Below are 14,044 nucleotides of genomic sequence, written 5' to 3' on the forward strand. Positions count from 1 at the left end.
GCCGATATGTTACAGTTACTACGCCGTTTCCTTTCCTCAAAATCCACTAATTTCACGGGACACTTACTACGCAATAAACCACTCCTGGACAAGACGGTGGAAAGTCGCCCAAGTGTGCGACGATAGTGCACCTGCCAGCAGGTCAACAGTCAACAATATGCATGGGAGAACATGGGGGACACTCTTGGTAGCGATCACTGCCTTCTCCGGATCACTATTCTGCCGAAGGCGGCTCGCAAAAAGTGGGGCCAGGCCAAATTGATAGATTGGCATGTTTCGAACACAGGAGATACGACCCGTGCTCTTTTACGGCGGATGTGCGGAATGAGCGAAACAGTTGGACACAATACAGAGACAAAACGTCACGACACGTCAGACCAACGAAGAGATCCCTGCAGTGGACAGTCACCTACTGCACTTTAGGGAGGCGCGCCGGAGCCTTACCAAACGGTGGAAGAAGCAAAAGCTCAATCGCAAACTTAAGGCTCGCACTGTCGACCTCACAGTGAAGGCTGCGGGGTATGCTGCCCAGCTGGCTGACTCAAACTGGATAAAGAAGTGTAATTCGGCAGCGCGCCAGGTGAGCTCGAAAGGGACATGGCGCCTTTTTCGCAGTCTCACCGACCGCGCTCAAACGAGAGGGGAGACGCAACGACAGCTCCGGCGGGCTTTGCACGGGTACCAAGGTACGACGGCTTAACTCGCGGACACCCTGAGCGACAGGTATCTATGCCGCACAGAGGATCCGGTTGGGCCCGAGTACGAGTACGCGGGCAAACCAAATCCAGACATTAATGCCCCTTTTGAGTTACACGTCCTTAAGGCGGCCTTAGCTAAAATGCGGCGAAGTACGGCTCCAGGCCGGGATCGCAAAACAGCCAAACTGTTGGCGAATCTCCCCGACTCGGCCTACCTCCACCTGCTAGAGTACATCAACCAGATTTGGGACGGGCGTCCACTTCCTCCCGACTGGAAGACCTCCTTACTCACTTTCGTCCCCAAGCCAGGCAAGACGGTGAATACCAACAGCCTGACGCCCATCTCACTGACCTCTTGTGTGGGCAAGCTTATGGAGACGATGGTTAGGGATCACCTGTCTCCACACATGGAGTATAGGACCTCTTTGCAGACAATACGTTTGGGTTCCGACCGCATATGTCTGCACATACACCGCAAAATAATACGACCCACTGCCATGCGCTACAACGACAAGGCCATCCTTGCCCTCGATCTTAAGGAGGCCTTTGACAACGCCCGTCATGGCAGCATCCTGGCCAACTTGAGTACCACCCATTGTGGGCACTAAGCATTCGCCTATGTACGAGACTTTCTCTCGAAGCGTCCGGCCCTCCTCAAGATCGAGGACGACGAATACGGACCATACACAATGGGTACACCTCAAGAGGCGGTATTGTCACCGCTTCTTTTCAACATTGCCATGATGCGGCTTCCACACCAATTGGCCCGAGTGGAAGGCATCCATTACGCACTCTACGCAGATGATATAACCATATGATCTACGCAAGGGAACCTTGGGGAAATGGAGGTCCGCCTCCAGAGGGCCGCCACCACAGCGCTCTTCTAACTCAGAAAGCTTATTTTTCAAAAGTGTGTAAAGTCTTAGGTGAAACTCCCAGTATAGGAGAAGGCTGCGAGCCTAACCAGAACACAGGGATCTATGGCTGTTTCAAATTAAGGAGCAGCACATCAAGCCCAAGAAGGGCTAGTTATATTGCACATTTTAACACGCCCCGCAGCGATGGCTCAGTGGCTTTGGCGTTCGGCTATACTGACTCCAAAGTCGTGGAATCCAATCCCAGCCGCGGCGGCCGCACCTTGATGTGAGATGAAATGTAAACTGCGCCTGTGTGATGCGCGCTGACGTCGCACATTAAATAACCCCGGGTGGTCTAAATTAATCAGGAGACCTCCACTACGGTATCCCTCACAGCCCACGTGTAACTTCGGGACGTTAAATCCCCACATACCAGCACCATCTTAACACGACTAAAAAACGGCGGCCGAAATCAGCAAGCCCCGCACGGTCGAATTACTCCGCTTCGATCGCCTCGGAGGCACCTGCGATCTAGGACCGACAGGCAGTGTTCCCGTGTATGTATACTGGCCACAGCACCAGGCGGACATCGGCACTCCGCTTAAGCACCAGAGCCTATATTCCCACAGAACCCCATAAAATGTCTCATCAAAAACAGCGGTACCTAACTCTGTTCTTCTCTAGCCCGTGTCTTTTTCAAGGAAACAAGAAGCTTGACAGTAACCTAGCCCCACTCTTCGCACTGAATGCCACTAGTGAAGGTCGGATTCGTCACGGTTTTCACCAACACAGCAGACATGTAGTAAAACAAAAATTGGAGGGGACAATTAAGCTCCGCCTTAAGGGTATGATGGGACAGCGTAGTTCCAGTATATGAAAAAGGTCATTCTCTAGTTTACAGCCTTGGACACCTGGGAGTCCTCATACCGCTCCTGGCGCAGTGGTGCAGCGGTTAAGCGATGCGCCACTGACCTGCGATGGCAGGTGCTCTCTTGTGGGGCTTGTGCGGCCCAGGTTGCTATTTCCGAGCGACCAGTAATTAATTTAACTGCCACCTGCCACGGTGGGCAGTTTGCTCACTATCCGGTAGGCAAGTCACTTGACCTAGGTGGCCCATATCTGCCTCCTAGGTTGCTCTATGGGGGACCACCTGCCAGAGTCATGCTCGTGATTTTTCGCTCACAACGCCGACGCCGGATTTTCTGGGCAACGGGGCCTTTAAGGCTATCGCGTTAAAAGCTGCCCCAACTGCACGGCGAAGTGTACAAATACCGCTCCAAGAAAGACGTTCACACCCCTAAGCGGAGGATGGCACACAACGCACCTGGTCGTAGAGGCTGCTCAGCTCACACAGCCTGGACGAGGCGTCGCTGTGATTGTCGAGGTGGTGCTGCGCCTGCTGCACCTGCTGCTGTTGTTGCACCTGCTGCTGTTGCACCTGCTGCTGCGAGGAGGCGGCAGCGTTGGGCCGCATGTCCACGTACTCGGCCGAGGAGCGCGAGTCTCCGGAGGACAGCCGCCGCCTCCTGGGCCCTCCCGAAGTGGCCAGGCACAGCTGCTCGTAGACGCCCGGCGAGCAGGCCACCGAACGTCGGGGAGGCTTCGCCGGAGGCTGCACGGGTCAAGTGCGCGCAATATATGCACCCGTGCACCATTTCAAAGCGAATGGTGGAGTAGCGTAGCCTCTGGGATCCACGCCCAAAAAACTGTGTCGACACACTGCAGCTTACTCGTGAAATCGGCCCGTGATGGCGACATCTGCACTTCATTTGTCGGCCTTTTCCAGCTCTTAAGTGCTGCGTTTTCACTTTGTGGCTAGAGTGCAGAAATCGACTGATACAGGCTAACTTCAATTTGTCCCGAATGTCCCTTTAAAAAAAAGGGTGGAGTCCACAAGGTTTAGTTTTTGAAGCGATGTTTATTGCCTCAGGGCATAAAAACTATGAAGTGAAAGATGAGTAGGATGTTTAAATAAATGAAAGAATTTGAGCTGATGTGATGAAATCAAGAAGTCAACGATGACATGGACCTTGTGTCCATGCAATATATGAATCCGGATTGTCCGGTGAGAGTCCCAGGTTTGGTTTGGTTTATGGGGGATTAACATCACAAAGCGGCTCAGGCTACTAGGGACGCCGCAGTGAAGGGCTCCGGAAATTTCGACACCTGGGGTTCTTTAACGTGCATTGGCATCGCACAGTACACGCGCCTCTCGCATTTCGCCTCCACCGAAATTCGACAGCCGCGGCCGGGGTCGAACCCGCGTCTTTCCGGTCAGCAGCCGAACGCCATAACCACTGAGCCACCGCGGCGGCCCCGATACAAAGGGGTTGCTGACTATAGAAAGGGGATGCTAACTATCTGTATTACCCAAAGTGCATATTGACAGTGCCAGATGGTGCCAGCATTTCAGGGACCTTGAGAATGAACGAGCCCTCGCTTCCACAGGCTTTCTAAAAAAAATGCTTCCTAAGTTTGGTAGGCCGTGTGACGGCATTTGGCGCAGCGAAGCAAGCGAGCCGTTCTCTTCGTCACGCCGTTCACTGAGCCAGAATGTAAGAGAAAGCGCTACGGGGCGCGAGTATCGCATGTCGCGGCACGCAGGCGAGACAGCAGGCGCGAAATTCTGTAGCAGCGCGCAGTCATGGCCACGCGAAGACGACGAGGCCCCAGAGACGCGACACGCGACAACGATCCGTCTTGGCGACAGCCGAGTAGAGGCGGAGGGGGTCCGGTGAGAACAATGACAGCCGACGCGTGCAACCGAACAAAGAAGGCGTCATTCACGAGCTCTGCGGTACAGTTATACAACTAAACGCTGCCAATAAGGGTCAAGGTCAGCACGTTTACAGGCTGCGTTGTCATACTGATTGGATAAATTTCGTTAAAACATTAAGTTGGGCTAGGTGGTAATGGCTTCCTGGAATTTATTTTCGTACTGGTTTAAAAAACACACTAAACCTAGACAACACAAAGGGGACACCCCTTAGATAGAAAATTCGTTACAACATTATGTTGGGCTAGTTGGTGATGGCTTAATAATAATAATTGGTTTTTGGGGAAAGGAAATGGCGCAGTATGTCTCACATCACAGCGGACACCTGAACCGCGCCGTAAGGGAAGGGATAAGGGAGGGAGTGAAAGAAGAAAGGAAGAAAGAGGTGCCGTAGTGGAGGGCTCCGGAATAATTTCTTAGCGGTCCAGCGGGTGTCCCGTGCGTGTTATCTAGATGAAGGGTCTGTTTTTTTTTAACCGCCAAGAAAATGATTCTACCAAGCCATTACGAACTAGCCCAATTGAATGGTTTAACGAAGTTTCTGTCTAGCGGGTGCCCCTTGTGTGTTGTCTAGATGTAGTGTCTGTTTTTTTTTAAACCCCAAGAAAATTAATAAACTTGTTGCACACAGATACTCCAGCTCAGCTCCGTAACAGCTTAGACAGCTGAACGCTGTGATAGGCACTTTGTGTTTTTTTGGCGAGCTTAAACAGACATCCAGCAGCCTCAATGAGAGCATGAGTGATAAACCGCGCTAGTCGGCACGTGTTTACTCTGTCAGAGGCTACCGGGTAAGTGATTAGTGGGTTATTACATGACGAACCTACATCTGCCATGAGGAAAGCCGTAGTGGAAAGCTTCCACTTAGTTTCGATTAACTAGTGTTGTTTAGTCTGCACTTAATTCTTATCACTAGGTGGGCGATTTCGGATTTCCCCTACATCGAAATGTATTGCTAGTAATGTTCGTTTATGAGGGCTTAACGTCTCATTGCGACTCAGGCTATGAGGGACGCCGTAGTGAAGGGCCCCGGAAATTTCGACCACCTGGGGATCTTTAACCTGCACTGACATCGCACAGTACATGGGCCTATAGAATTTGAATAATAATAATAATAATAATAATAATAATAATAATAATAATAATAATAATAATAATAATAATAATTGGTTTTTGGGGAAATAAATGGCGCAGTATCTGTCTCATATATCGTTGGACACCTGAACCGCGCCATAAGGGAAGGGATAAAGGAGGGAGTGAAAGAAGAAATGAAGAAAGAGGTGTTGTTGTGGAGGGCTCCGGAATAATTTCGACCACCTGGGGATCTTTAACGTGCACTGACATCGCACAGCACACGGACGCCTTCGTGTATTGCCTCCATAAAAACGCAGCCGCCGCGGTCGGGTTCGAACGCGGGAACTCCGGATCAGTAGCCGCCACTGAGTCACCGCGGCCTCCATCGAAATTCGACCGCCGCGGCCGGAATCGAACTCGCGTCTTTCGGGTCAGCAGCCGAGCGCCACAGCAATGTTCGATATAGCAGACTAGTTGCTATTTAATTACTGAACTGAAAGGATTTTAACAAGAACAACAGAAAAAAAGGACAGGCGTAACAAACGATCAGATCAATGATCGGCGCTAAAGATCTTAGTGACTTGCAGTTGGTAGTCTGGTAAATTTTACCTTGCCCTCAGGCAAGATCTATAGCGCTGACGGCGTTGAACCATGTAACGAATTACAGCTCTTACGATCCTATTTCAAGACCCGCATTCGGGCTGAAATCTTGAAAATTATAACAAGTCAGTATGCAAGACCGAAATCATCGAGAAAGAAAGATGACTATGAAAACCGTTCACTGGAGTGGGGTGGGGGGGGGGGGGTGAGCAATACGCAACTGCAAAATAAAAAAAAACTAAATAGCGTAACGCTATACGACAGTGAAACGTCGGAGCAAGAGTGGCAGGAAGCCATACATCTCCCGGCGACGACTCACCTCGGAAGAGACAGGCCACGGCAGGTAGGGTGCGCGCGAAGTTCCGGGCGGAAGCAGAGAGATCGCGAGAGATAACGGCTCTCTGGCGCAAGTATCCTGCCCCGCCGCGGTGGCTCAGTGGTTAGGGCGCTCGACTACTGATCCGGAGTTCCCGGGTTCGAACCCGACCGCGGCGGCTGCGTTTTTATGGAGGAAAAACGCTAAGGCGCCCGTGTGCTGTGCGATGTCAGTGCACGTTAAAGATCCCCAGGTGGTCGAAATTATCCCGGAGCCCTCCACTCCGGACCTATTTGTTCCTCTCTTCTTTCACTCCCTCCTCTATCCCTTCCCTTACGGCGCGGTTCAGGTGTCCAACGATATATGAGACAGATACTGCGCCATTTCCTTTCCACCAAAAACCAACCAACTGGCGCAAGTATCCGGTGTCGAGGAAGAAGCGCTTCGCCGGCCGCCTGTCGCGCTATCTTGAATCCCGCGAGTAGGGAGCAGCAGCTTGATACTGAGCACTCCCCGGGTGGGCCCTAAATCGCCGTGCCGTCCATCTGCTCTAGACACTCGCAAGGGAACGCGACGCGGAAGTTTGGTCGCAGGCTTTGTCGGGCACGCTTATAGTAGATACAGCACAAACAGACACGCTAAAGCAGCGTAAGTGAGACGAATGTACCGGTGGCGACACCTATCAGCAAAGCCATCATTAAAAAAAAAAACCACGGAAAGCGGCTTCTGGAGGCGAAACGCCCCGCCGCGGTGGCTCAGTGGTTAGGGGACTACTGATCCGGAGTTCCCGGGTTCGAACCCGACCGCGGCGGCTGCGTCTTTATGGAGGAAAAACGCCAAGGCAACCGTGTGCTGTGCGATGTCAGTGCACGTTAAAGATCCCCAGGTGGTCGAAATTATTCCGGAGCCCTCCACTACGGCACCTCTTTCTTCTTTGACTCCCTCCTTTATCCCTTCCCTTATGGCGCGGTTCAGGTGTCCAACGATATATGAGACAGATACTGCGCCATTTCCTTTCCCCCCAAAACCAATTATTATTATTATCACCATGATTGCTCGCGATCAGTCACGCTTAGGGCCGCTACACTGCAATTACGAGTACGCGTATATAGGAATAAAAAATGAGTAATCTGTCCTCTAGAGCTAAAAAGAGATAAAAGGGGGATAAAAAGGAGTGCGTTAGCGGACATCTCACTCCCTTTTTAGTCCTTTCTGTTTAGAGTGTAGGTGCCGGCAGCGTGTGAATTGCTATAACCCAATGGGCACAGGAACTTCCTTGGACGTCCTGAACGTCCGCAGGACATTCACGCGAGTTTTAGTGTACATTGGGTAGCCGACGGCCCTATTTCTGGCAGCGCCAAGTAGTAGAGCGCCCCCACTATGCGCCAACATATCATGATACAGTCACGCACAACCTTTAACCACGGCCACGTAGGAAGACTATAAGGAGTGGAAACTCCGCCGTCTGCGGCGACCAGAAAAGGTCACAAGCCCGCGGCGCCACTATCCTGCTGGCGGCGCCTGACGGCCTGGAAAGAAACTACTGAAATACAACGTCACGGCGTGCCCGCTGAAGCAAGCACCCGTCTCGTCTACTTGTCGTCTGCTCTGAGCGCGCCGCCGGAGCGCCTGCCCGGGCGCTGCATTTATGTATTTAATTTTTTTCCCTGCTGCTTCTACGAGGCGCCGCAAGGCGCCGCCACTGCATGCGCCCCCGTCGGCGCATACAATTGTGACTTTATCTGGTCGCCTGCGCTCGCTCGCGCAGACGGGAGTTTCACCTCCTGTATAGTCTTGCTCCGTGACCACGGCACTGCGTCAAAACAAACAAACGTTTCCTCTTTTTTTCAGCGTATGCGAAACACGAGGCAACGGATGGTCCAACGTACCAGCGGCTTGGTGCCCTGCTGTTGGTGCAGCGCCGCCATGGGCAGGTAGGCCGAAGAGGAGGTGTTTGTCCATCCGGGGCCGCACGAACTGTCCTCGTCGAAGGAGCGCGCCGACGTGAAGAAGGCCGGCGGAGGAACCTGCGCCAGCTCGGCGGGACTCAAGCTGAGCACCAGGCCACCGCCTCCGCCGTTGCCCGACCGGTGGTCCTCCAGGGGTCGCAGAGAGGACGCCCTGGCCACGTCGCTAAGGGCACGGGACAGAGGGAGAAAAGGCACGTGCGGATCTAAAGACCTGGTCCCGAGACACGTACAGCCTCTGTCAAAAGTACAGATACCAAGAGGTTCACTTCTCGGCCACGTTGCGTGGCTCGTTATGCATCGGCAGCGTTCCAAATCACTTGAAGGTGAGAGGAACTTACGTCCTCATCTCTGCGGGATTTAGAGCTTCCACGGACGCTCTTCAAGAGCCCCACAAAAAACAGCTCAGCCTGCAGTGGGCTGTTTTGACAAGGGCTTTACACTACTACTGACGAGCCTCAAAACGGTTATCAAAACATTTAAACCTCGTATCCAACAGTTCTCGGCAGGAGCATTTTTGAACGGGCAAGAGTATATGGTGGTGGTGGTGGTAAAACTTTATTGGGTGCACTGGGGCCGGTTTTAGAGCAGAGTGGAGGGTTTCACCGCTCCCTTGCCTGGGTGGTAGTCCTCATTCCGGGACACCATTGGCGGTAGCTGCTACCCACGCTCTTTGGACCAGATCCCTCTGGGTCTCCAGGTCCGAGCAGCCGGACAAGGTCGCCTCCCAACCCTCTCTCGTTGGCTGATTTACTCTCTTTATTTGCGGATTTTTCTGGCAGGCCCATACCATATGATATGCGTCTGCCCACGTGTCACAAAATTTACAGTACCCCGAAAAATGTGGGTCTATGTGTTTTAGAATCGCAGGGCTTAGAAACGACCCCGTTTGCAGCCTTCTGAGGTGTCGTTCCTGAGTTCTATCCAGGCCCTTGGCGGGCTCCGGGAACGTCTGCCTACTGAGGCGCAGATATGTTGTAATGTCCGCATATGTGGTAAGCGGATTCGGTACAGGAGTCCCGACAGAGTCTGGGAATTCAGTGGAACTCAGGGGGAGAGACGCTCGGGCGGCTGTATGAGCAGCCTCCTTCCCTTCTATTCCCGGTGTCCGGGCACCCATACCAATTGTTTTGTTCCCTGCATTGAGCTACGTTGCGCGTTTGCTAAAATTCTGCTGTCAAGCGGCGCTATTCTTTCTCTTATATAACTTCGACAGGCGTGTTGAGAATCATAAATTATGAGCGTGGCGTCGAAGTGAGTGGCTGCCAGCGCTACCGCCACTTCCTCGGCTAACGCAACTTTACTAGTTTTCACCGAGAGTCCATCCACCTGCTTTCGCTCGTGTATGACCGCGACGGTGCAGATGCCCTCTTGCGTAGGGCCCGCGGCGTCTACATAATGCGTGCCATTTTTTCTGCCGTAATACTTATCTATCTCTCTAGCTTCTCTCCTACCTTAATTGTGCTCGCGATGCATGTTTTTTGGTATTGATTTAACTAGTAGTTTATCTCTCCAGTCCTTGGGAATGTTCCCCCTGTCTTCTGTTGTTGGTGGCAGCGCCATGTGCAGATATCCTCGAGGAGTCGTCTACCAACTATGGTCGTTGATAACCGCATTATTCGGCTTGTTTGGTGAGCTTCGAGTAGTTCTTCCAGCGTGTTATGCATTCCTAGGTGGAGAAGGCGATCAGTGGACGTCTTGGAGGGGAGTCCAAGCGCCTTCTTGATGGCCGCTTTGACTATTACGTCTAATTTCTTCTTGTCGCTTTGCAGCTGTTTGAGGTAGGGCACGCATATGTTATTCGCGGCTAATGACGAAAGCCTGCACCAGGCGTAAAGTCTCCTTTCCCATGAGTCCACCGTGCTTGCCAGACACCATGCCAATCATCCTACTGATATGCTCGCACGTGGACTTTGGTTTGTTAATCGCTATGGAATTATTACCTTTGTTGTTGATTTGTAGCCCTAACACGCGGAAGTTTTCTACCTCCGAGACCTGGGTTCCATCTATGCATATGAGAGAACTTTTTCCTTTATTACAAGGCTTCACTGTATCAATATATCCGCAGACCCCCCGTAGGCAGGCCTGAATTTTTTTCCTATTAACGTTTTCCCTATCGTCAAAAGCGTTCCCAATTGGTTTTTATGGCAGTCTTAACTGCTAGAAGCGAGCGATGGAAACACTACAAAAGAAAGATTTTGCTACATATCGGAAGAATGGACCGTTACCTTCAATATTTCTATACCAGTACCTTACAGTTTTCAAATATTTAAAATTTTTGTCCGAAGCTGCACCGTGCCGCAGAACATGCGCGACCAGTCTCCTACTGCCCTCAACGGTGCTCCAAGGCAGGACTCTTAACACAGTCGAGAAACCTCAAGTACACGACCTCGCCACACGTAGCCAGACGTCAGCTTCGGTATACCCACGCTTCTGACCGCCCCTCCGGTATGCGCCAACGAACATCTAGTAACCTCAGCAGCGAGTAATAATAATAATAATAATAATAATAATAATAATAATAATAATAATAATAATAATAATAATAATAATAATAATAATAATAATAATAATAATTGGTTTTGGGGGAAAGGAAATGGCGCAGTATCTGTCTCATATATCGTTGGACACCTGAACCGCGCCGTAAGGGAAGGGATAAAGGAGGGAGTGAAAGAAGAAAGGAAGAAGAGGTACCGTAGTGGAGGGCTCCGGAATAATTTCGACCACCTGGGGATCTTTAACGTGCACTGACATCGCACAGCACACGGGCGCCTTAGCGTTTTGCCTCCATAAAAACGCAGCCGCCGCGGTCGGGTTCGAACCCGGGAACTCCGGATCAGTAGTCGAGCGCCCTAACCACTGAGCCACCGCGGCGGGTACTCGAATTGCTTTTTCTTGTTCACTCGCACCCTACCGCTGGAACTACCGCTCCCTTCTAGCAACCGGCTCGAACTGTCCAAATGGTATTTGTAAAATATGGCTCCCTAATTAGTGGCCTGTTCAGTGCAATGTGACGTGACTGACGACCGTGCAAACATTGAACACTCTGCCTACTCCTCGTTATCCCCCCCCCCCCCATCCCACATGGTCATGCGCCTTTCTTACCTAATACAGTCGAACCTCGTCATAACGAAACGGTCTATAACGAAATAATGGATATAACGAAGGAATGACGATTCTTCTTAGAAGCTCGGTCAACACGGGCTACAACGAAGCTACGGCTATCATGAAGTGATCGCCGGGCGCCCTCACTTTCGTTATAACGAGGTTCGACTGTAAAATACTTTAGCTCTACTCATTTCCTTAGCCTTGTAACCCATCTTGATGTACGATGCTCTGAACGCTCTCCTGAGGTTGCAATCGACCTCGCAAACAGGTGCTTCCTAAGAAATTGGTACACACTATAGAGAGAGAGAGACCCTTTAATGAAAAAGAAGAGAATTCAGCCCGCGTTTAAAAAACTGCTGGCATGCTAGTCTGCGTCGGGAAGGGAATTTGGGAGATAAAGACGGAAGGAGAGCACTAAAACTTCTTCAGGTAACTGCAATTTATTATTCGCGTGAATTTTTCACGAACAATTGTCACAGACGGCTTCGGAAAATACACACCGCCAAATTTATTTCATCCTGCAGCCTTCTCGATCAAGGCCAAGAGTATACGCGTCCGAACGCTGAACAGCCCGCATGTGGGCGATATTAACGCGACAGCGTTAAGGAGCTCGTGTCTCAGAAAAGCCGGTGTCGTCGGCGTCTTTGGCCGTGAGCGGAAAATGGCGCATCTCGGTGGACACCTGAACCGCGCCGTAAGGGAAGGGATTTTAACGCGACAGCGTTAAGGATTGATTGATAGATGGATTAACTGATGTATTGATTGACTGATGGATTGAATGAGTAATTAATTGATTGATGGATGGATTGATCGGTCGATTGATTGATCGATCGGTCGATCAATTTTTTTTCCCCTTACGGCGCGATCCGGGTGTCCAGCGAGAAATGTAAGACAGGCGTCATATCCTTTCCTTAAAAGGAATTGTTCATTTCATTTTCCTTCCCTTACGGCCCTGTTCGGGTGTCCGCCGAGATATGTGAAACAGGCGTCCTTTCCTTAAATTGTCCAACGGGCCACGCGTCGCGCCGAACGGGCGATGGCGTTCCGTGTACCCCTCGGCAACGCTGCGACACGCTGTCGCTTAAGCGTCCTCCAATTTTTTTTCATCGCCGGTAACTTCGCGCTTTGCACGCATGGGCGTTACTTGTAAGCTTTGCTTATACTTATATAGTGTCAACTATTCAACCCGCTTCCCAGACGGGCATACAAGGCGAAATTCAAAAATTCTGTTCACGCGTGCCAATACTGCAGCAATAATAATTGGTTTTTTGGGGAAAGGAAATGGCGCAGTATCTGTCTCATATATCGTTGGACACCTGAACCGCGCCGTAAGGGAAGGGATAAGAGAGGGAGTGAAAGTAGAAAGGAAGAATTAGGTGCCGTAGTGGAGGGCTCGGGAATAATTTCGACCACCTGGGGATCTTTAACGTGCACTGACATCGCACAGCACACGGGCGCCTTAGCGTTTTTCCTCCATAAAAACGCGGCCGCCGCGGTCGGGTTCGAACCCGGGAACTCCGGATCAGCAGTCGAGCGCCCTAACCACTGAGCCACCGCGGCGGGTATATACTGCAGCAGCTGTTTTCTTTTTTTTTATCGCACCGGCTTCCGTGAGAGAACAACATCCGCTTTCAGCAGATGAAGAGGATTCCGCATAAAGACGCGTTCCGGCCAGACAACCCGCGCTTCCGTTTTCTCCACATCTTTCCCCTCCGCGTTTTCTACGCACCACGCGCATAAGATCTCCGCAGTGCAACTCCGACGCCTCGCTCAAAACAATCTGCCTAATGGACGGCGCGTACACAACAGGCCGTCGCACAAGCAACGACGAAGCCCAGCGCAGCCCTTTAGGCGAGTTCTCACACCCTGTGTATACGGTCGCTGTGCCGCAGTTACGCGCGCTCTAAAACAGAGCGCGACCGGAAACGAGGAGAAGGAGGAAAGGAAGGGGGAAAGCAAATTACGGGAAAACACCGCTCATAGACGGCCCCCAAATTACAGTAGGAGGACGAACACGCGTGAACACACATTAGCAGCTGTGCAACATCTCGTTCGCGAGGCGGGAAAGACGCGCGCGTGCGCGATGCAACTGCAATAACAGCGGCCATATTCTTCCCAGCCACTCTTCGGTGCACTGCCGCGGTAGCTGAAGCGCAGACAGCAATATTCCGACATTCAGGAGCTCAGAAAGAGCAAACGCGCTCATCCGGCGCACGCTGCAGCGTCGGTTTCACGCGTGGCTGCTGCCTGCGCTTTACTTCTTTCAGCCGTTGCGTTGTCGTTTTTATTTACTTCTGGAGCTGTCCGCACTTTCCTTTTGCGTAGAAGAAGGCTATAGCTGAAATGCATTCTTCACATTCTGCGCGTACAAAATTTTACGTTATTCCAACTGAGCCGCAGTGCCCGGGTTCGAACCCGTACGCGGCGGCCGCTTTTGGATAGATTATTATTATTAATTGGTTTTTGGGGAAAGGAAATGGCGCAGTATCTGTCTCATATATCGTTGGACACCTGAACCGCGCCGTAAGGGAAGGGATAAAGGAGGGGCACCTCTTCTTCCTTTCTTCTTTCACTCCCTTCTTCTTTTGGATAGAGGCAAAATGCAAAGGCGCCCGTGTGCTGTGCGATGTCAGTGCACGTTAAAGATC

At 51.4% G+C, this 14,044-nt stretch overlaps 1 protein-coding gene across 1 annotated transcript in view; it reads right to left on the bottom strand.

The window, feature by feature from the left end:
* LOC144128372 (uncharacterized) overlaps positions 1-14,044 on the bottom strand; it is a 100,091-nt gene that overhangs the window by 38,285 nt on the left and 47,762 nt on the right. Inside the window, exons 6-7 of the mRNA XM_077661733.1 lie at positions 8,211-8,454; positions 2,880-3,167 (exon numbers count right to left, since the gene is read on the bottom strand). Coding sequence (XP_077517859.1) covers positions 2,880-3,167; positions 8,211-8,454 — 532 coding nt within the window. The remainder of the gene's footprint in view (positions 1-2,879; positions 3,168-8,210; positions 8,455-14,044) is intronic.

This window comes from Amblyomma americanum, chromosome 4 (genome assembly GCF_052857255.1).
Source record: "Amblyomma americanum isolate KBUSLIRL-KWMA chromosome 4, ASM5285725v1, whole genome shotgun sequence".
NCBI lineage: Eukaryota > Metazoa > Arthropoda > Arachnida > Ixodida > Ixodidae > Amblyomma > Amblyomma americanum.